Source organism: Cyanistes caeruleus, chromosome 13, assembly GCF_971803275.1.
Source record: "Cyanistes caeruleus chromosome 13, bCyaCae1.hap1.1, whole genome shotgun sequence".
Taxonomy (NCBI): Eukaryota; Metazoa; Chordata; class Aves; order Passeriformes; family Paridae; genus Cyanistes; species Cyanistes caeruleus.
In genome coordinates, this window is record NC_141713.1 from 16509294 (window position 1) to 16531106 (window position 21813).

Sequence of the window (21813 nt, forward strand, 5' to 3'; positions counted from 1 at the left end):
GAGTAGTTTTACTAGTGGTTTTCTACAGAGTTTTTCAACAGAAGGAAGTACCGTCCCCAGGCAATTCTGCAGCCTCCTAGCTTCATTCAAGGACTGAAGAGCAGATATTTGTTGCACAAAATTGTTGGTTAGGGTAACCAGCAATGGCACCAGTTTGTGCTAACTTGACCCTTGAACAAAGGCACTCAGGCTGTAGTTCAGTAAAATGCTGGGGCAGAGAGGGGGACAATGATGCAGAGCTCAAAAGTTCTTCAATGTATGATTGAATCCATATCTTTATGTATGATTTATAAGGTTTTAGTTGCTTGTGTCTGATAGCATCAAATCTACTGGAAACCACGGAACTGTAATTTTAGTTATACAGTGTTATGAGCAGAGCTGGCTTATTTCACCATCAGATGTGTGGGGTGGTGGAGGAAAGGGTTTGGTACAAGTAGGTCAGGTTATGGTTTTGATGGGAGAGTAATTGAATATAGCAAAACACAGAGCTGGCCACACTCTTGAAAAGGCATGTAAATTTTTCTGTTCAGTGAAACAATAGAAACAGATTTGTGATATTATAAACTGTAATGAGATACTCAAGTCTTGGAACTCTTGAGGGTGGCAGTGTCAGCAGTGTGTATGGGAAAAGTCCATTTGATTTATTAAGCATATGGTTTGTATGAGATAGAATATTTTTTTTATTTTTGTTTTAGGTATTTCATGTGGCCTTATGGGAAATTTCATCTTTTGATGGATCACACATGTTCAGATATGCTTTATTTTGACATGGCACTTTCCAAATCACTTACAGAATATACTGTTAGTTGAGTGCTCTGCAGAGAAGCCCAAAACTTGTAGTAGAGAAATACAAGATTTTTTCATAGTTTAAATCACTTTTTTTTTTCCCTCAGCAGAGTGTTGCTGTTACAGCCTGAATTTCTGTCAACGCTTCTAGCTATTAAAGGTTGAATCATGTTTAAATATGGGCAGTTTATCTGGCAAGGCAGTTCATGACCATGGATGGCAGTAACTTTATTTATTATTCTCCAGCCCAGTATCTGGTAGATTGCCAGATTATTTGCAAGAACTGTGTGTGCTTGTTTGTATAAAGGGGGAAGAAAGAAAGAAAGTTTTTTTTCCCAATTCTAGGGAGTACTTGGAAAAGATCTCCACTCGGTTCATGCTTCTATTTTCTATTGATCAGCCTGTGATACAACAGAAACAAAACAGTTGTTATAAACCATAAACCTTGTTCTGGTTGTGTTTACCATGCATCTAGAAGGGGTAAAGCTATTGTATCATATTTAACAAAGCTGCAGATTGCCATCTTTCCTTGGTGCCAGCTCATTAGTGCTATTAGTAACTGATCTGCCAGAAGCCCCAGATTATCTTTATTCCAATACGTTACAAAATGCTTAGAAAGAAAAGCCATAAAGTTTTCCAGCTTCTGCAAATGTTGTGAAATGCAATTTAAATCCTAGAGGAAGACCAGCTGACAGAGCTCTACTTGCAGGAGCTGACTAGCTGTGTGTTGGATGTTTTCTTGCAGACCCACCATTCTGCAGCAGCAGTTTAACCGGACCGGGAAGGTGGAGCACGGCTCTGTGGCACTGCCGGCTGTGATGCGCTCGGGCTCCAGCGGCCCCGAGACTTTCAACATTGGCATCATGCCTTCTCCTCAGCAGCAGGTCACAACTGGCCAGATGCACAGAGGACATATGCCCCCACTCGTGAGGAACCTCCTTGTTTTGTGTGTGAAACCTGTCTGTGCAGCAAGTGGTCAGAAACAGAACATTATTCATGTTTCTAAGACCAGGAGTCCTGGCTATGTTCTAGCAAGCATAAGTTTTGAGTATCCCTTCAATATTTAGGGTGTCACATTTTGACTTATTTTCTCATTTTCTTTAAAGCAGGCTCCAGCCTTTTCTTTACTTCTAAGTAGTTAAAACTAATATTTAAAGGGGAAAAAAAATTGTTTAAAGACTGGCAAAAGTAAGCAGTTTTAAGGATAAGGCTTACTTAAGGCTAGCTTATCACTAGCCCACCAACTTAATTTTTTAGCTGGCTTAAAGCTGATAGTGTTTTTTCTCATTTTAATTGAAAGGCTTTCACAGGCCCTAAACAGCATTTAGAGAATATAATCAATACTTAAAATCATGACATACTACTGGAAGTTTAGTCTGTGTAGTGAATTGACCTGGCTGTTTGCCAGATGCCTGCTCAGCAGCCACTCTGACTCCTCAATCAAAGTGTGTAAGGAAGATATACAAGATTAAAAAAAGCTTTTTATCAGTGAAGGTCAAGAAAAAGGGAGATCATCAATTATATTCATGGGCAAGACAGAATCAGCTTGGAGAAAATGGATTTAATTTATTGTTGATTAAAATACAGCTGGATGGTGAGAAACAGATGAAAACTAAAAATCCTTCCCACCCACCCCCTTTCTTACAGACTGAACTTCACTCCTTCAGTTCTGACTATTCTACTCCTTGCTCACAAGCAGTCAAGTTGTAGCAGCTCCTCTCTGCTTCTGTTTGCTCCTCACACTTCTCCCCAGCTCCAGCAGGTCCTGCCTGTGGGCTGCAGTCATTCAGGATAAGCTGGCTGCAGTGAGGGTCCCCTATGAGCTGCAGTTCCCTTCAGGAGAACCCTGCAACACTGGGCTATTTCCTGGCAAGGCTCCAGCACAGGCTCTCCATGGGCTGGAGTTCCTTTCAGGGAAATATCCTCCTGCTGTGGCACATCTGGGGGTATCTGCTCCAACACAGCCCTCTCCACAGACTGCAGAAAAATACCTGCTGCACTTTGCTCTCTCCCACAGGCTAAGGAAACAGCTCTGCTGTCTTCAGCATGCCCTCCACATCCCTGTCAGGCACTGGCATTTGCAAGGTTGATTCTTGAGTTCCTTTCTCCCCTCATTGCCCTTTCTCACCAGTGGTTTCCCAGAGGTGCCATCAGTTTGGGTGCTGTACTCAGCTGTGTCCTGTGCTGGGTCTGTTGGAGCTAACTAGAGCCAGCTGTGCCCAGTGTGGGGAAAACCCCTGGCTAATTCTCCCAGATGCCACCCCTGCAGCCAAAACTTTGCCCCAGACACCCAATACAGACAGCACCCTGCTCTGCCTAAAGCCCTTCAGTTTTCTGTTAGCTTGTGCATACTGATGACAATTGAGTTTTAGAATCATCCTGGATTCCACTGGGAGGCTCTCCCAGGAAATCAGTAATGATCTCCTAGAAGCAAATAGAGTTTTCATGTTGCTGAAATGCAGGTCAGTAAGACAGTTCAGCGGGTTTGTGTGTGTCTGCTGGCCATTGTTTGAGCTGAGAAAGTTTCATGTGTGTGTGAAAGTACAGCAGAGTGTAAAATGGCACGAGCAGAATCGAGCCTGTGAGAAGACTTGGAGGGCTTTGCTTTCTCCATTGTGCCAGGGAATAGGCAGCTCTCTGCAGTGGCCTGGTGTGGTTGCTGGACTGCTGTCACCCAGGGTCTCTTCACACACATGTGGCATGTGCTTGAGGTGCCCTCTGGAACACAGCACAGCCATTGCCTTGCTCTGCCTTGCAGACCTCAGCTCAGCAGGCCCTGATGGGCACCATCAACACCAGCATGCACGCGGTTCAGCAGGCACAGGCCGACCTCAGTGAAGTGGATAACCTGCCACCGCTGGGGCAGGACATGGTGAGTTCTTCTAATCCACACAGAAATGGATGTTAGGGCTTTGGGTTGTTTACAGACCAGTCATTGTCCCCAGATCTAAAGTGATATTGACAAAGCTTTTAACATGGGGTAAAAATTTTGTGCTCTTTTTAAGGAATTCATGTACAGTGGTCTGCCTCACTCTAATCAGTCTCCTGAGATCAGATGCAGCAGACTTCCTTGCATAAACCTGCCTGGAATGCTATTGTTTTGCAGGCATATGTACAGTTAAATACAAACTGTGGGCAATATTAACGGTGGGACTTACTGCCTCACAGTGACGTGGAAAAGAAGAACAAAATATGATTCTGGTGTTCGTGAGCAGGACAGAACCAGAGGGTTATTGCTTATGGGGGACTGTCAGTCAAGAGTATTTAGCTTTTCTTATGGCATTTACCTTAAAAAGGCAGCTGTTGAAATGTGAGATTAAATCTGTAATGAATGAATCAGCAGAAGAAAATGCTTACTTTCATATTTCACTTCAAGGGCCTGCTGCTTGTCTTCTGTTTCACTTTTAGAAGTTCTCAAAGTAATGGAATATGTACATAGTACCTCGCCTTACAGAACCTCACTGCAGTCCTTAATTCTTCCTTTTGTGTTTGCTCTTCAGGCATCAAGAGTATGGGTTCAAAACAAGGTTGATGAATCCAAACATGAAATACACTCTCAGGTTGATGCGATCACTGCAGGAACTGCATCTGTTGTTAACCTTACAGCAGGTAAATTTCAATGGGAAGGATTTCCTTGCAGTCTCCTATTTGTCAATCTTAATCAAGTAACTGTCTTGGTTTTGGAAGACAGGTGTCTGCTAGGGAGGGCAGGGGCCTCCCTTGGAATGAAAATGTAAACCCCCTCCCTCCGAATTACTGTAATTTTGAAACCAGGGGGCTCTCAGGCAGAGATTTGGGGATAGGAATAACAGTTCTTAACTAGTGTGCATAACAAGGCACACAAACAACAATAACTACAGCATTAACAACAAAACAGAACCAGGGGCCCCATGATCCCTTCTTGGCTGGGACAGGAAGGGATGGAGGAGAGGCTTTGCTCCACAAAGGAAGGGATGGAGGAGAGGCTTTGCTCCACAAACCCCTCAGGCTTGTTCCTCCTGCAGGGCTCTGAGGAACACCCAGCTGGAAAGGCAGGGATGAGCAGAGATCCCGGGCCGGTGGCTGAGGTGGATCAGCTGCTCTGTGGCGATACCTGGCACTGCCACGCCCCAGCAGGACAGGGGGTGCGAGGCCCACAAAAGAAGAAGAAGAAGCAGCAGCTCCATCTTGGTGATGGAGAATTCCCTTCTCCCCACAGCAATAGCTCCCAGAAAAATGTGCTTCTCTGAAGCTGAAGAAGCCAGCAAAACTGTCCCTGCCCTCCCCTTTTCCTGCTCCCCTTCCCTCCTGGACCCAGTCGAGCTCTGTATTTCCCAAGCACTCACCAAGTACCAGCAATCAGGTTTTCCCCACAACTAATGGGTAAAATTTCCACAGGTGAGCCAGAACTAAAAGAAGGACACCTAACCCCCAACAGTAACATATGAACTGAATATGGGGCAGCTGTAGAAAATTTTCCTTAAGACATGCCACTAGCTAAGTGCATTGACATGTGGAACAAACTTGGTGCCACTCTCAACACCATTTTTTCTGTCTTCAGTTTCTCTAAAGGTGTGATAGTCAGTGAAGGTAAAATGTAGCTTGCTTATCCAACAGTGTTTGCAAGTTTACTACAAGAAAGCTGCATTGAAAGCATCATTGATCCGGCAGTTAAGGAGAGATGATGTTTTTGTTGACAGGGGGTTTTTCTTCAGCAAATTACAAGTTGAGGGAGCTTTAAGCTGGGCTTAAAGGAGACAAGACTGTGTTAAGTTAGGCTCTTTTAGTATTGAAAGAGGCTGAAACTGTGGGCTTCTCAGCAAATTTCATTGAATGAAGAAACATTCTGCTAGGGGATAGATTATTGCAGAAGAAATGTAGAAATCAGAAAATCTACAGCAATCTAATGTTTTTTTAAATGACACATTACTTGGCTATCTCTTATCTCTCACTAGAGTGCAGCCTCTTGTGGCTGCCCATTTCCTTTTTTGCCACTAAAGCATTCTGATCAGTGAAAAATATTTGCTCTGCAGGAGATCCAGTTGACACTGATTACACTGCAGTGGGATGTGCAATTACAACCATCTCCTCCAACCTCACTGAGATGTCCAAAGGTGTGAAACTGCTTGCTGCCCTTATGGATGATGAAGTTGGAAGTGGAGAAGACCTCCTGAAAGCTGCTCGAACCTTGGCCAGTGCTGTCTCAGACTTGCTGAAGGCTGTGCAGCCTACTTCAGGAGAGGTGAACATAGAAAAGCTTCTCAGGTTCCCTCTTTTTTGGCAGTATTGCTTGCACACTAATGCAGAAGTTCCTTGAGGAAATCTGAAATGCAAGTAAAGCTTGTTTTCTTTGAATTAATGCATTTCACTGTTCCCTCTTCCCAGCCTCGCCAGACAGTTTTGACTGCAGCTGGGAGCATTGGACAAGCAAGCGGGGAGCTACTGAGGCAAATTGGAGAGAATGAAACAGATGAAAGGTTCCAGGTAATGAGGGGGGTGCTTGTCACTGTCAGAACAGTTTTGTAATGAGGAGGTGCCTGCATGAAACCAGGCTGCTCAAAGTGTGGTTAGAAATGGCTGGAGTTATTCTATGCAAATTGAATCCATTTTGAAGTTGGTTTTAATTACACAGGCACAGAGTGCTGATTTCACAGGAGCCCCTACTGCGTTCTGTGCATCACACAGATGCTGTCATGCTTCATGGAGAGCTTTTTGCACTGTATTTCTTCTCATTAAATACAGTGGGTTTTGTGTGTGTGTTTGCTGTGTCTGTATGTATACATGTAAACCAGAAGTTCATAAAATCTTTTGGTAAACTGAGTAGAAAAAAATCATGGTATTACAAACAGAATTTCTTTAAGATGAATACTAGCATCAATTACAAAATCATAATGCCTTATGATTTAACAGTGTTTGCTGTTAGCAGTTTAAGACCAGTGCTCTTAAATCCTCTGTAAAAAACACGTGTGGATTTTTTCACTGAATACCAAGGATGTGTTTGCACCAGAACCAAGGGGGAAGGCACTTTTCAGCAGCAGATAGACCTCTGGAGTGCACTGTGTGCAAGGTGTCTGCTAATACAACTTACAGGCCACTTTTACCACTTCATCCAGCAGTGAATCTGGATCATCAGAGTTCTCATTTGTATTCCTAGTTGAATATATGTATTACAGCTCTTGGCTAAGAAAAAGAATTTGAGCATTCTTATCTGTGTTATGGAGTATAGGAGAAAGTGGGTAAGGAAAGGGATGGTTTCTCATATCTAAGAGCAAAACAAAAAGTAGTGGGTTTGATTTTTAAAATGCAAGATTTTTTGCCTGCTGTGTAGTTGATATTATAAATAAGTGTATTAGAAGTATTTTCTTTACTGGAAAACCAGATTATTTTAACAATAGAAGCTTTAGGAAGACTCCATCCTACCAAAGAACTGAAGTATGTGGATGTGATTTTAGGTGGGGAAATGGGAAGGAAGTATTTGAACTTAGTGATTGTAGGAATTAACACCTGAGTGTGTTTTAATGTCACAGACTGTATTTTCCCTTTACCAGGATGTTCTGATGAGCTTGGCCAAAGCTGTTGCCAATGCTGCTGCCATGTTGGTGCTGAAGGCCAAGAATGTAGCACAGGTGGCTGAGGACGCGGTGCTGCAGAACAGGGTCATTGCTGCTGCTACCCAGTGTGCACTCTCTACTTCCCAGCTCGTGGCTTGTGCTAAGGTGAGGCAGTGTGTAGTGTCAGGTGTGGATGGTAAAGCAATGCTGCCTTCCCAAAAGTGCCTTTGGGGGGGTCAGTGTCTGGGCAGGCTGCAGTCACACACACACACACACACACTCAGCCACACCACACAGAGGCAGGAAGGGTCTGTGTGTGGAGTTGCAGTGGGGTTTATTCCAACCACGCACCAAAGGGGTCCAGGAACAAAGACAGGCAGTAATGGAGGGTCCAGGAATATATGTGGGTTTGAGGGGGTGGATCCAAGGGTCAGGGTCCCATAGGAACAGGGGAAAGTGATGCACAGGTGAGGTCATGGAGAGGGAGAGCTAATGGCATCACAGGGGAGAGGATTGCACCAAACTGGGGCAAACAGGGAAGCAGGGGAGAACTTTCTAGGGAAGAGACATACAAGGTAAAAAGGGAGGGACAGCCAATAGGCTAACTGGCTGTATAAACTAGGGTACAACAAAATGGAGGTGTGAAGCACTGTGGGAAAAGCCTTTCTTATTAACTCTAAAGTGGGGGAAAACCTTACACCCTGGAGGCCTCCTTCCACACCATGATGGCTTTTGGCTCTGGAGCCTTCACAGCAGTGGTGTTTGTGAAGGGGCAGAGCAGTGTGTCCAGTGAGTGCTGCTGCATGTTCCCAACGGCCTGTTAAATAAACCTTTTCTGGATGCTCTCTCCGTGCAGGTGGTGAGTCCCACAATCAGCTCCCCAGTGTGTCAGGAGCAGCTGATTGAGGCAGGGAAGCTGGTGGACCGCTCAGTGGAGAACTGTGTGCGGGCCTGCCAGGCTGCTACAGATGACAGTGAGTTACTGAAGCAGGTCAGTGCAGCTGCCAGCGTGGTCAGCCAGGCCCTCAATGACCTCCTGCAGCACGTGCGGCAGTTCGCCAGCCGGGGAGAGCCCATCGGGCGCTACGACCAGGCCACAGACACCATCATGTGTGTCACCGAGAGCATCTTCAGCTCCATGGGAGATGCTGGTGAGTTCCTGCAAACAGCAGTGGCTGGTCACAATTCACACATGCACCTTTCAAGTCAAGAAAGTAAAAATCCTTCTGTTTTTCTGCTTCTGAGCTAGTGCTGTTGTGATGGGTAGTGATCCAGCCCATAATATGAATTAGCAACATGCACACAGCTGTGTACCAGATGGAGTAAATATTCAGTGAAAACAATCAATACCATGCTGAAGGAACACTAATATTTTGTCTGTTTTCTGCCACTGCTTCACTTCATGGAATTATATTTCTCATCAAGAAGACAGGCACCTGGGGAAATACTTCAGTGATTGGAGTTACTATGCATAGATTTTGTTATAGGTTTTAAAACTTAAATCTGATTTTTATTCTGAGATGTTTTGAAAAAGTGCAGCTTCTAAAGCAAGAAACAAAGATGGTTTTGACTAGAACCCTCTTAATGGTGCTAAGTGTTTTCTGACAAAGTTTTCAGTTTATATTGGACAAAAGATAATTCCCCAGAAACACAGGAAGAAGATGGGCACTTTTTATTGAAGGAGTGAAATCTTGGCTGGGATTTGAAAGCAAAATTATTAGTCTTTGCTGGGACAGGAGTTTCTTTGAACTCTGTGTTCAAAATTACCTAAAAATACTGATAGTGTGTTTTTGTCTTACTATCTAGATGGCAAATACGACACTTTTTTCTTAATCTTCACTGTAGTGGTTTCTGTCATTTATATTGGGAGCCAAGATTTTATTTTATGAAACTTGCTAGTTACCCATATATATATGTGTGTGTGTGTATCATTTTCAAGTGAAAAAATAGGTCAGCATATGTAGCTTCATTTCTGCCTTGTGAAACGATGCTGAGTTTTGAAAGCAAGCCTGAAATGCAGGAAGGAGAGGTACAAATGCAGCTGTGCTCCCCAGGTGAAATGGTGCGGCAGGCAAGGGTGCTGGCTCAGGCCACCTCCGATCTCGTCAATGCCATGAGGTCTGATGCAGAAGCAGAGATTGACATGGAGAACTCCAAGAAGCTTCTGGCTGCTGCAAAGCTCCTGGCAGATTCCACAGCCCGCATGGTTGAAGCTGCAAAGGTACCAGGAAAGTGAACTGTCAGCTTAAAATTGTAAGGCTGTACCACAACAAAGAGAGGGTATGTGGGATTTATAAATAGGATCTGCCTGATAGTAAAGATGGTTTCTCTTAATCCTGTAAAAGTTTGGCATGTAATGACTGACCCTAGGTTCATTCCAAAAACCAATTTATTAGCTACATGGATTTTTTTTGATTTTAAGAGGTCTTCTTGCACTGCTTTTGCTTTCCTGTGTCCATAGTTGGTCATGACTCAAGCCATGTAGGACAGTTACCCCCAGCCCTGAGCCCTGCTGTGGTGCAGGGCCTCGTACCAGTGCAAATGGAACAGCAGAACCACAGCAATCTCTTACTGGAGTCATTACATGGCAACTCCCCTCTGTCTGAGAAACAGTTTCCTCCACCTGGGGAATCCTGCCTGTATTGTTCCCTTTGACATCCTTTCCTCTGGTTCTCAAAAGAGAGACAAACATCACAGCTTTTCCCTTTCTATACTGGAAACCTGTTCCAATCTGCTAGGGAGGAATTTGTCCTTTGAATTGTTTCCCAGATCCTGCACTGAAATGATTTTTACAGCAGCAGGGCCAGCCAGCTATTCTGCTGGGACTCCAGAAGGCCTGTATGCCTGGCTGTCTATCCTTGACTTCCCAGTATTTTCTGACTTCAAATGGAGAAAATCTACTGTGTTAAACTTCAAGTTTTGGACTGTAGTTACTGAAAGACATACTGAATTGGGAATACTAAAAAGCGGTGTTTTTTCAAAAACCTATGTTCATACAAGTACATTATTTCAGATCATAGGGGAAGCAGTTAAAAAAGGATTTTTTCCCAAACACCTTAAGTGGTATATAAAGCAAGTGTTGAACTTTCTTCCTCTAAGTACCAGACAAGACAGTAACAGCCTTCCACTAGAAACAGACTTTCTGCTTTGAAGTTTTGTAATACTTCAATGTTTTTCTAACTTTCCTTATGATACTTTAAGGGAAATGAACACCAATGCAGCAGATACTGTCTGAACTTAGGTCTTGATGTTCATCCACATTTTCTCCAATCATTTTCACTCAGACCTATGGTTTTTGCTTGGAAATTTTGTGCAGGGAGCTGCAGCCAATCCTGAAAATGAGGATCAACAGCAGCGTCTGAGAGAAGCAGCAGAGGGACTGCGGGTTGCTACAAATGCTGCTGCACAGAATGCCATCAAGAAGAAAATTGTCAACAGATTAGAGGTTGGAAACCATGTAGTGAAAGTGCTAAGCAGAGAATAACAGCACTATAAGCTCAGTTCCAGGGTACAAGGCTTAGAATTAGGTGTGCCAGTATATCATAAGTCCTCAGAAAATTAAGTAGCTTGTATCACAGTGGTAAAGTGGTGTAAGGATTTGGCTCAGAGGGCATTTGATGGTGGCTTAGTCCTAAAATTAAACAGCTGAGCTGAAACAACTTTATTGCTGTGTTAATTTATCTGTATGGTGTGCCATTTACACACAGTAGTTCTTGGTGGCTTTACTAGGATATAGGGTTCCATATGAATTTCTGTACAAAGTTAGTTGAATCACAGCATATCCAGTTAAAATGGGAAATTACTCAGCATCAAGAAGCAGAAACAGAAGTAAAAAGATAGATCCTATCTAGTGGCCCAGCCAAGAGGGAGAGAGGCGATTTAGTAAGGATAAAATACCATGGAATTTTGTTTTGTAGGCAAAGTTTGATCACATTCTCAACTAAAATGAAGAAAAGACAGATGAAAAAAAGAAAGTTTTCATAATTTTACAACTGTGATTTTTGCTTTAGTCTAATTCAAATGCAGTAAGGTGACCATGTTCCAGAAAAACCTTGAATTCCTGTCTCTGTCTAGAACTAAATACCAGGACTGCTTTAGGAAATAAAGGCTGATGTCTGTATTTTTCTAACTGCATTCAAGCAAGTTTTATACAAAGAGTATTTTATATGTTTTGCTGTTATGATGTATACTGCCTTACAAAGGAGTAAAATGTGTAATACACTTCACTCTTGCTTCTATTTAGTGGACCAGTTAGTGTTGTACAACATGTTGAAGTACCTTGGACAAATGGTTGAATTTTTATTTTTGTAATAGGGAGATGTTGATAATAACATTCATAGATAATTGCAGAACATCTTCACAATGCTTCTAGACTCAGAAATACCAGTATTTTGTACCTATGTAATTTTAGGATCTTTGCTTTTGCCATAGATCAATCTCAGCAGAAATTGGCTCCCTTTTGTCCTGGCTCAGAGGTATCCATGTAGCAGTGAGAAGCACTGCATGTGCTTTGCCTGTTTTCCCTGGCCTTCATAAGGAGCTCGTTGTTTAGACCATTTCTGCTGTTTGTAGTTCACATATCTTCCTCCTGTTGAAACCTAAGCTATGAAAGAGTAAGGGCACAGAATGTTTCTAATTCTGCCTTTTTCTTTGTTGACAAATTTGAGAGGGATAACAGTATTCAAATCATTTTTACCTTGAGAGAAGAGCACTGATGGTCAGGTGAGGTTTCCTTAAGGCAAATCAAATTAAGGAATAAAATTATTAATTTGTGATGTTGTTACTGCTGAAGTTACCTGTAGTAATGTATGTTTCATCCTCTGAATTACTCAGTTTCAGCACTGATTTGATTTTCTTTTTCTCCAAAGATTGCAGCTAAGCAAGCTGCAGCTGCTGCTACTCAGACTATTGCAGCTTCTCAGAATGCAGCTGTTTCCAATAAGAACACAGCAGCCCACCAGCAACTTGTGCAGAGCTGCAAGGTAAACACAGCACAGCCCATGACAAATAACTCTTGAACTCTGCTTTTTGGGGAATTGATGAGCCTCACCTTCTATAATACTGTTGCAACCTCAAAGGGAGCTTTAAAAAAAACCCCCAAACTACCCAACACTCTGTATGTTCATGTGCATGGATTCTGGAGAGCCCTCCTTTACTGTATTATCCAGGCATTGCTGTTTGCAGAGCTCAGCAAAGCTGAACTATTGTTAGTGCCATGTAACACTCAGCTGTTACACACACCTTAGAAAAGGATGCAGGGGTGTGTAGCAACCAGTTCACCTGAAGTGCTTTTACTACAAGTTGTGGTACAGATCATTGGAACACGTGCAGAGCTGTGCTGGAGCACTGTACAGAGGGGTCCAGTTGCTCAGGAATTGGTGATTCCCTGACTGTGGTTCTAAGCCTTGGCCATGCATTCAGTGTATGAGTGTGATCTTCAGCAGGGGAGTGGCTTTGTGATCATCAAAACAGGCTGTTGAATCATAAATGCAGTGAAATGGGACTGAGGTCTGTTGTGGGACAAAGGTAACCTTTGGATTTTCTCTAATGAAGGATGGAATACCAATAGTGATTTATACTGTAACAGAATGAAATTCTTATTTAACATATCAGTTACATAATTGGTTATATAACTAACAACTGCTCCTGCTATTCTGATGTTCTGCCTCCAAGCAACTGGGACCTTAAATGTCACCATAAAAACATAAGTAACAGACCTTACAGTGGGTTAACCATGATTCCTAGCTTGAAGTTAAATCTATAAAATCTCAGATTTCAAGGTATGCCCAAAATCAAACACATTTTTATAGTTCCAAGCTAGAATTCAGAGTCTAATGAGAAGCTGTTCCTTCTTGTTTAAGCCACATTTGCAAAAGACAGTAGAATGCAGAAGGATTTTCTTCTGCATCAAAGGGCAGTTATGTGGGGAGCAAGAACGAAGCCATTAAAGACTGTATTGTTAAAAACCACATCAGCATTCTGCAATTACTTCTTGTCATGGTGCAATCCTAAGAAATGCTGGAATTCAATAAGACAGCACAAGTACACTTTAGAATTGTATTGTAGAGAGCTGCTATTTCAGTATGAATTTTTAAAAAGTGCAACATGGCAACTATTGTTTACTGTTCATTTTAATTTTGTCTTGATGCTCATTTATTAGATAACAGAGAAGATTTAGTATCTATTTTGTTACATTTTTGTGGTGGTGATAATTTGGTCTTGCACTGCTCAAGTGTTACTGTGAAATGGATGGACAAGGACCATGAATGTGGACAGTCCAGGAGTGAAGGTTTAGCAATATATGCTTGCAGATATTCCAGCCATGCTATTAATGTTGTGTTGCTGAAAGCCAAGGAAAGGCTGAGGTGCTTGTGTGTAAAAGATAATGATTTTCTGAAAGCAGGTCATTCTCTTGAGAAAGTCTGACACCTTCACTACTGGCATTTGGACAGGCAAAAGAAATAATTAGTACTTGATGTACATAATTCTGCATAAAAATCTTGGATTGTCTTGTAGGAGCCTCTAATAAGTAGAGGAGTGTAGGAGCCTAATAAGTAGATTGAATAATGATTTCTTAAATAAAACATCTCTAAAGAAGTCCTGTTGTATATTAATTTGGTTCCATGTTCCAATCCTAAATTAATTCTGTGACTGACAGCACAAGAATATTTTACTTAGGAATACTGCAGTTGTCTTTAGGGGGAGTGGGAAGCCTGCTTGTTTTATTTTCAGAGGATTTTGAGGTTTTATTTATTTGCTAAAAATCCTTTCTCTTTGTCCATTTTAGAATGTTGCAGACCACATTCCTCAGCTGGTTCAGGGTGTAAGAGGAAGTCAAGCTCAGGCTGAAGACCTCAGTGCCCAGCTTGCTTTAATAAATTCCAGCCAGAATTTCCTTCAGGTAAAGTGAACCAATCATTGCATTAGATGGAAAAAGCATTTTTTTTTAGTGCTGTATGTTTTCATTTGTGATGAATAACCAGTAAACTGTTAAGAACCATGTAAAGAAGTTCACTGCAAACTCTGAGCCACAGATAACAAGAATTTAGTCCCTCAGGTTAGATGGCTAAAATGCGTTTTATCTGTAAAGAGTGAAAATTGCTGACACTGAGGTTAAAAGTAACAAGAAGAAATGTATGTTTGTGGAGAAGAAACATTCACTGCTGTACACTTGCCTTCTGGGAAAGAGTTTAAAAAAAAATGTAGAGAGTTTAGCATCTTTCTAAGTAGAGGTCTGAGTCTGACTACATGACAGGCTGTTGTAGCTGTTTTAGGCAAGGTAAACTCAGTGTTGTAGCAACAAGTTTAAGAATTCCTCAGAAATAAAAGGGAGTACTAGTGTGGTTTTTTTAGATATTAGCCTGCATAATAGATCTAGACTGATGGTTTGGGAAAAACACAAAATTTGACTGTGTGCTTTTTCTAAAGCATCTTAAAATAGAAAGATAAAATATTGATTATTGATAGCAACTATTGGCTAATTATTAAAAAGAAACAACACCAGAAACCAATAATCTGTGTAATGGCACGGTCATTACTTGGCATCAGTTACTCTTGCTTTAAATGTGATTGCTGTTAGCACATTTTTATGGTCTTGTGCAGGCAGAGGGATCACAAACCATGTTCTCACTCTGTTTAAGTATTTGCTTTATGATTCCCTCTGGAGTGATTCACATGATTGATCCATCTCCCCTGTGGCTGTACGTGTGTACAGTGGTGATGATGAGGATCAGCAAAGGTTTTTAGTTGTACTAGCAGTAATCTCTGTCTAGAGGCATTGCTTGAATTACAATTTTAGTTTCATAGAATTTTGTCAGAGGTTAATATTTAGAAACATAGAAAGAAATTTGCTGTCTCTGCCGCCTTGACCTGATTGTACCACATGAATGCTGAATGGCAAAATTTCACATTTCAGTGTTTTTAAGTAGTCTACATGAGTATTCAAAGGCCTTGGGCAGATATCAGAACCAATGGGGTAGTCACTGTCCCAGTAAAGCACAGATAAGTCCTGCTGCAGAGGGCTTGGAACTGTGACAGAATTATGCCAGGGTGCTCCAGCTTAAGAGCAGGAATGTGCTAGCCATTAAAGAAAAATCTAGAAACCTCACGAGTGTGTGAATGAAGGAAGCAGTTTGTTTTTTGAATCCTAATCCTTTTTTAAAGGAAATGAGCTGGTAAGAACAATTGTTTTTACTGTCACTGTTGTTCTTTGAACAGCCTGGAAGTAAAATGGTGGCTTCAGCTAAAGCTGCTGTCCCCACAGTGACTGATCAAGCAGCAGCAATGCAGCTCAGTCAGTGTGCAAAGAATCTTGCTACCAGCTTAGCTGAGCTACGAACTGCCTCCCAGAAGGTAGGTAAATACTGGTTTTAATTAGCTAAAACAAGAGAACTTCTTGTCTCTCCTGAGGGAATGGCTCATGCTGAGGCAGTGCTCTCTCTGCTGTATTTTGTGCACACATTGCTCAGACTCCCAGGTGGCCTCTGTATGATAGAAGGGGGAGGGAGAAGTGACAAGAAAACTAAAAAAGCTTATGCTGCCCTTTCCCTACCAGCCAAACGTGTGCAGAGTGTAGAGAGCAGCACATCAAGACTCTGAGCTGCTGTTACATTTGAGGGAGAGCAGGGAAAAGGGAACACCTCTTGTGCCTCACCAAACCAGTGAGAACCAGCTACAGCTCTGTGGTGCTTACTGCTGAAATAACTGGAATCATCTTCTCCAAAATCCAGGGGAGCAGAGGCTGTGTTTCACACACAGATTTCTGAATTATGTCAGGGCTTAAAAAAAATGCAGGTGGGAAGTCTGATATTTTTTATGTGTGTACATTGAGGTCTGAAACTGGGATTACAGCATTGAGGTGGCTACACCTGAGCTAAGGCTAAAATTTCCATCTCACACTGATGAATGTGGGCTGCCACATCAGGGGTCAGTGTGATTTTAGTCATGATGCACAACGAGGTCAGAGGGGAAGTCCAGAGTGCTGCAGTTACTCTCCCAGTCCCTGGGCTGTCTTCTGTGAAGGGACATGTACACAAGCCAAGTGCACCTCATTCCCCTGGTGCCTCTTAGCAGTGTCATTCTCTTCACAGACTGAAAATAACTGTTCAGGAGTTTGGAATCCATGATTTGTAACACTTAGAGGGCTCACAATGGCCTCTAAAGTAGGAAGAGAAATAATATGGATGGGGAGATTAGATCTGAAGCATTTACTGTTTCTGAAAGTTGTGTACAGCTGCTAACAGTGGTACTGATCTGATTTCTGAATAGGCTCATGAAGCTTGTGGCCCAATGGAAATTGATTCTGCTTTGAATACAGTCCAGACTCTCAAAAATGAACTGCAAGATGCGAAGATGGCAGCAGTGGATGGACAGTTAAAACCTCTCCCAGGAGAAACTGTAATTGAGGAAGGATGTTCTTCATTTAAAAACAAACAAAGTTAGCTGTTAAAAAACTTGAATATTAGAGGCAAGACAAGTCATGAGGCTTTGGATAATGATGATGCTGATAGGATTTTGTACTGATTCTCTTTTTAAGAGTGTATGTTACTACTACACCAACAGTATGTTCTGTAGTAGAGATACTCATAGGAGTGTAGGGCCTCCTTCTCTATTGTGAAGATTACAATTTGGTAGCAGTAATGTTCTGGTCTTGTCAAAAATAATTTCTTTTCAATAGTGACAATGATGAGAACTCAGGACAGCCAGTTGTAGTAGGCTTAGAAACTGAAATGGTTTTAGGTGGGGGTGGTGGTGGAAAAAAGCCTTTGCTAAATGAAGGTATTTACTTTCATTGGTAATTATAAAATAATTTTATTGTTTGCACTACCTAATATGTTAATTTATTTTATCCTGAACAGGGAAAACATGCTAGTCAGATTACAGAGAAACTGTGTGTGTATTCAGTAGCTGAGGTGAAAGTTTAGGTTTTTGGAATGAGGAGTTTTTTAGTCCTATTTAAAATGAAATGTATTGTCATTGAGCTTAAACTAAGTATTTTGTCCTTTGCAATTTTTTACAGCTTGAGAAATGCACTCAGGACCTGGGAAGCACATCCAAAGCAGTTGGTTCTTCAATGGCCCAGTTGTTAACTTGTGCTGCTCAGGGCAACGAGCACTACACAGGTACTGTTTTATTCATAATGGCTCCATGAAGTCTCTGCTTTCCATCAAATACTTGATAAAAGTATTTATTCCTTGGTGAAATGTGACCATAGGAGTTGCTGCCAGAGAAACTGCTCAGGCCTTGAAGACTTTGGCTCAGGCAGCACGAGGGGTTGCAGCATCCACCACTGACCCTGCATCAGCCCACGCCATGCTGGATTCAGCCAGGGATGTCATGGAAGGCTCTGCCGTGCTGATCCAGGAGGCCAAGCAGGCCCTGGCTGCCCCAGGGGATGCAGACAGTCAGCAGAGATTAGCCCAGGTAAGCTGGGACTTGAGCAGCTGCATGGTTTGTCAAACACCTGGTGAATTTACTCCAGATCAGCATTAAGTAAGGAGAGAGAATGACAGAAAATAAGGCTGCTAGGTGTGTCATCTTTCTGTTCTTTTCAACAGCTCTCAGACAGTAACATCATGCCTATGTTAAACAATGCAGATGTTATAAAGTATGGTATTTTAGTCATCTCTTAGAAAAATATACGAAGATACAGCTCTGTGCTTTTACCCACAACGTATGTGAGAAGGCTGCTTGACTGCAAAAGCCATTAAAATTATAATTTTCAAATAGAAGACCTATATCCATGTTATATTCGAAAAGTGAGTGCATATTTTCTTCATCTATGGCACCAGTATGTTTGAATACTTTAGGAGTGACAGGTTATTTTTTTACTGATTTGAAAAGTTCTAGAATTGGTCTGCATTGTAAATAATTTCTTATGAAGATACCTTTTGTTTTAATCAGAACTTTTTACAAAGTGGCATGCAACAAATTGCTGTGATTGGCATATAGATAACTTCAGGGGCATTCCCTTATCTGCAGTGCTGCAGCCTTTATCCCAGGTGCCAGGAGCAGTTGTGGGGCTGCCCTCCAACACTATCCTATGACATGCATGAGCCTAAATATAGACTGCAGGTCAGCAAACTGAGAAAGCTGCAAGCCTCAAAAGTGTTCCTGTAAGGGTCAGAATGTAGGAATTGTTGGCTGTGGAGTAGAGGCTGTGCCTCCTATTAATGAGCACTTAAGCCTCTCTCAAGGTGAATGTGTTCACTTGTGTGTTGTAGGTGGCAAAAGCAGTGTCTCACTCCTTGAATAACTGTGTGAATTGTCTGCCTGGACAAAAGGATGTGGATGTGGCCTTAAAGAGTATTGGGGAATCCAGCAAGAAGCTCCTTGTTGATTTGGTAAGATGGCTTTTAATGTGGAAATATATTTTAGAAAACTGCAGATCTGGGTTCCCCACATGTCAAATGGTTATTTAGTAAATGTGCCCTGAGTATACTTCATGTAAGCTGTCTCTAAGTTTATGCACCTTTAGGTAGCTGCTACATAGGCTGAAATAGCATTTTTGTAGTTTTATGGGCAAGGTGAAATGTTTCTGTGACTAGTGAAGGCAGTATTAAAGTTGTCATAGATTGGTATTAACATTTTGGTTTTGAAAATGGCAACTATGAATTAACATTCTGAAGAAAATGAAAATTAGGAAATTATAGTTCATCTTGCACCTAGAAGCCTTCACTTTACTTGAAGGAGCATTGTGATCTGTCAAAAAATGTTTGGCCACTTTGTGTAAAGAGTAGAATTTTGTTACTTTAACTGCATTCATGTCAAAAAAAGCTATTTGTGGTGGCAATTTGCCAGAAGTTTATACTGTTTTGAACAGCTGTTTTTTTCTGCATCCATCACTGACCTTGCTATCCTGTGAATGAAAGAGGAATTGTATTTTCATATGTTTGTGCAATGCCTTTTGATAAAACCAAGGATTTTTTAACCAAACTGGTTTACTAGAGAGAGTTTAGAGTAATTCTGAAGAGCTGCCAGGACTCATGTCCCTTGAAAAGCTTACAGACTTGTCTGTCTCTTGAAAGAAGCAGAAGCTGCTGGACAGATTTCTGGTTGACAGCTGTCCCATAGTTCCAGCTCACTACTCCATTGCATTTGGTATTCTCAGCGTGTGTTGAACTCTCCAGCCATGAAAGGCTGGTGTGATGTGATGGACAATAAAATACTGAACTTTGTGTCTTCCAGCTACCTCCAAGTTCTAAGTCATTTCAAGAAGCTCAGAGTGAACTGAACCAGGCAGCAGCAGACCTGAATCAGTCAGCTGGAGAAGTTGTCCATGCTACACGGGGCCAAAGTGGGGAGCTGGCTGCAGCCTCTGGCAAATTCAGTGATGACTTTGATGAATTTCTTGATGCTGGTATTGAAATGGCTGGCCAAGCACAAGTAAGATCTTAATCTTGAGGCATAATCTTGGCCATAACCTCTGGCAGTGCAGTACAGTGTTTATGTAGCATTACAGTGCAGCACAGCATGCTGGTGTGTGAGGAGCTGTTTGTTGTGAGGGAATCATCTGGAGCTGGTTATCTGGAAAGAAGAGAACTCAGCATTTGCATCTTCCACAGGATGCTGGTATTTGTTTGTGTCCACTCAGAAATATGACTTCATACTCCTCTCTGTAGTTGTAGCTTCAAAGGTATAAAGGTGTGCTGAACCTCAGCTTCTGGAAAGAGTTGCTTCCTTTAGAATGTTTTGTTTGAGGCCGTTCAGTGAAGGCAAAGGTAGAAATGATCCTGCAGATGGGTGCTTGAAATGAGAATCCAGCTGCTGATGACCTTGTGGCCCTTGTGAATTTGCTTATCCTGCTGACACAGGGCATGTTAACCATCTTATTAAAAGAGAAGGCCTTCTGTGTGTAGTTATTTGGCCTGAACAAAAGCAATACCAGGTATTTTTGGTGACTAGCAAAATGTCAGGGTAGGAAGGAAGTAGAATTTAGTAAATACAGAGTATAAGCTATTCATATCAGTTTAATAATATGCAACCTCTTCAGATAAAACTGTGAACAAACTGTTAGGAGAAATGGGTTCACTTCTACTGATCATTGGCAGAAGAATCTAGTCACAGGTGTTTGCTGAGAAGATGCAATATTTTTCTGTAACTGTATTTAAATACAGGTTTCCCATTTCAAGCAATGGCTTCAAATAAGAAACAGAATGTCCAAGTCAGAATGTTGACCAAAGTAGCTTATAGAAATGATTTTCTTGGGAAAGATGACTTTCTGGAGGATATTTTTATGTGAGCAATCCCAGCTAGATGCTAGAGAGCCTGCGGGCTGCACAAAGGATGCCAGAATACAGAGAGCATGCACTGACTGAATAATGTGAAGCAGTTGTGCCAGGCAGAGACACATAAGAGTCTTAACAACAAAAGCATTGTTCAACAAGTAGTGAAGTTTCTCCCTTGCTCATTTGTGAATACTACCATTGTTAGAAGCCAAGCTATTTGTTGTAAGGGTCTTTTTCTGTTCTGTAAGTGAAGCTAGAGGCACCTGTCTGGGTGAACAGGGGCTTGGGCCATCCTTCTCTGAGCTCACATATGTCAGTGGCTTCAGGTGGATAAACAAACTGAGTTTCCATGGTGTGGTTTTAGCACACTCTCTTAATTGTTAAGTTTCTACTTAATGTTATGCTGCTGTGGCTTTCCAGACTAAAGAGGACCAGATTCAAGTCATAGGTAACCTCAAGAGCATCTCTATGGCTTCCAGCAAGCTGTTACTGGCTGCCAAGTCTCTGTCTGTTGATCCTGGAGCTCCTAATGCTAAGAACCTCTTAGCAGCAGCAGCAAGGTAAGGATGTGTTGCTTGCTGTTTTCCTGGGATATTTGATTTTCTCTGTGGTATTTATATTGTGCTTGTATATTCTTCTTCTACTGACAATTAACTGAATGGTTGGAACCTGTAGTTCTGTTTAAATGGAAGTTGGCCAGAGAAGATTTGCTTATGTTGGAGTAGTTCCTCAACTGGTAAAACTTATTAGCCTTGGTGGAAATAGGAACCAGCATTTGAAGACTTGGCCTGGTTTCTGAAAGGAGCCAGTGTATTTTATATCCTGTTTCCTCACTGTCTGTGTTCTGACAAGGCAGTAGCTAACATTAAGCCTCTCAATCCCTGAAAGAAAAGAAATTGAATAATATTCTTAGATAAAATGTGCTTAAAAATCATAGCTACCTATCACAGTGTGCATGTGTGTATAATCAGGAATGCTTGGAAGGGTTAGATGCTGCATTTCTTCAATGGAGCATACCCTTAATTTAAGGATTATTAGTCGACTCCCTCAGTAAAGAGCTTCTTAAAAAATTACGCTACTTTACTTTGTTGTATTTTGTTTAAAAAAAATTACATCTCTCCTATCTCCCTGGAAATAAATAGCATCTATGAAAATTATAGATCATCAAAGACAGGCTGCTTAAAAGTGAAGGAGTCACATGAGATTTTGTTACTGCTGCAGCATCAAACTGCTCTGGATTTCTGCTTTAGGCTTGGAGCAGTCCTGATTGG

General features: G+C 41.8%; 1 protein-coding gene across 7 annotated transcripts in view; it reads left to right on the forward strand.

Moving 5' to 3' along the window:
- TLN2 (talin 2) overlaps nucleotides 1–21813 on the forward strand; it is a 133368-nt gene that overhangs the window by 66692 nt on the left and 44863 nt on the right. For all 7 annotated transcript variants that reach the window (XM_086849224.1, XM_086849222.1, XM_086849223.1 and 4 more), the window contains 18 exons: nucleotides 1532–1712; nucleotides 3545–3658; nucleotides 4287–4395; nucleotides 5799–6007; nucleotides 6151–6249; nucleotides 7314–7481; nucleotides 8173–8467; nucleotides 9371–9537; nucleotides 10633–10761; nucleotides 12185–12298; nucleotides 14104–14217; nucleotides 15534–15668; nucleotides 16584–16712; nucleotides 17335–17437; nucleotides 17530–17738; nucleotides 18539–18658; nucleotides 19503–19700; nucleotides 20963–21102. In XM_086849224.1, coding sequence (XP_086705350.1) covers nucleotides 1532–1712; nucleotides 3545–3658; nucleotides 4287–4395; nucleotides 5799–6007; nucleotides 6151–6249; nucleotides 7314–7481; nucleotides 8173–8467; nucleotides 9371–9537; nucleotides 10633–10761; nucleotides 12185–12298; nucleotides 14104–14217; nucleotides 15534–15668; nucleotides 16584–16712; nucleotides 17335–17437; nucleotides 17530–17738; nucleotides 18539–18658; nucleotides 19503–19700; nucleotides 20963–21102 — 2733 coding nt within the window. The remainder of the gene's footprint in view (nucleotides 1–1531; nucleotides 1713–3544; nucleotides 3659–4286; nucleotides 4396–5798; nucleotides 6008–6150; nucleotides 6250–7313; nucleotides 7482–8172; nucleotides 8468–9370; nucleotides 9538–10632; nucleotides 10762–12184; nucleotides 12299–14103; nucleotides 14218–15533; nucleotides 15669–16583; nucleotides 16713–17334; nucleotides 17438–17529; nucleotides 17739–18538; nucleotides 18659–19502; nucleotides 19701–20962; nucleotides 21103–21813) is intronic.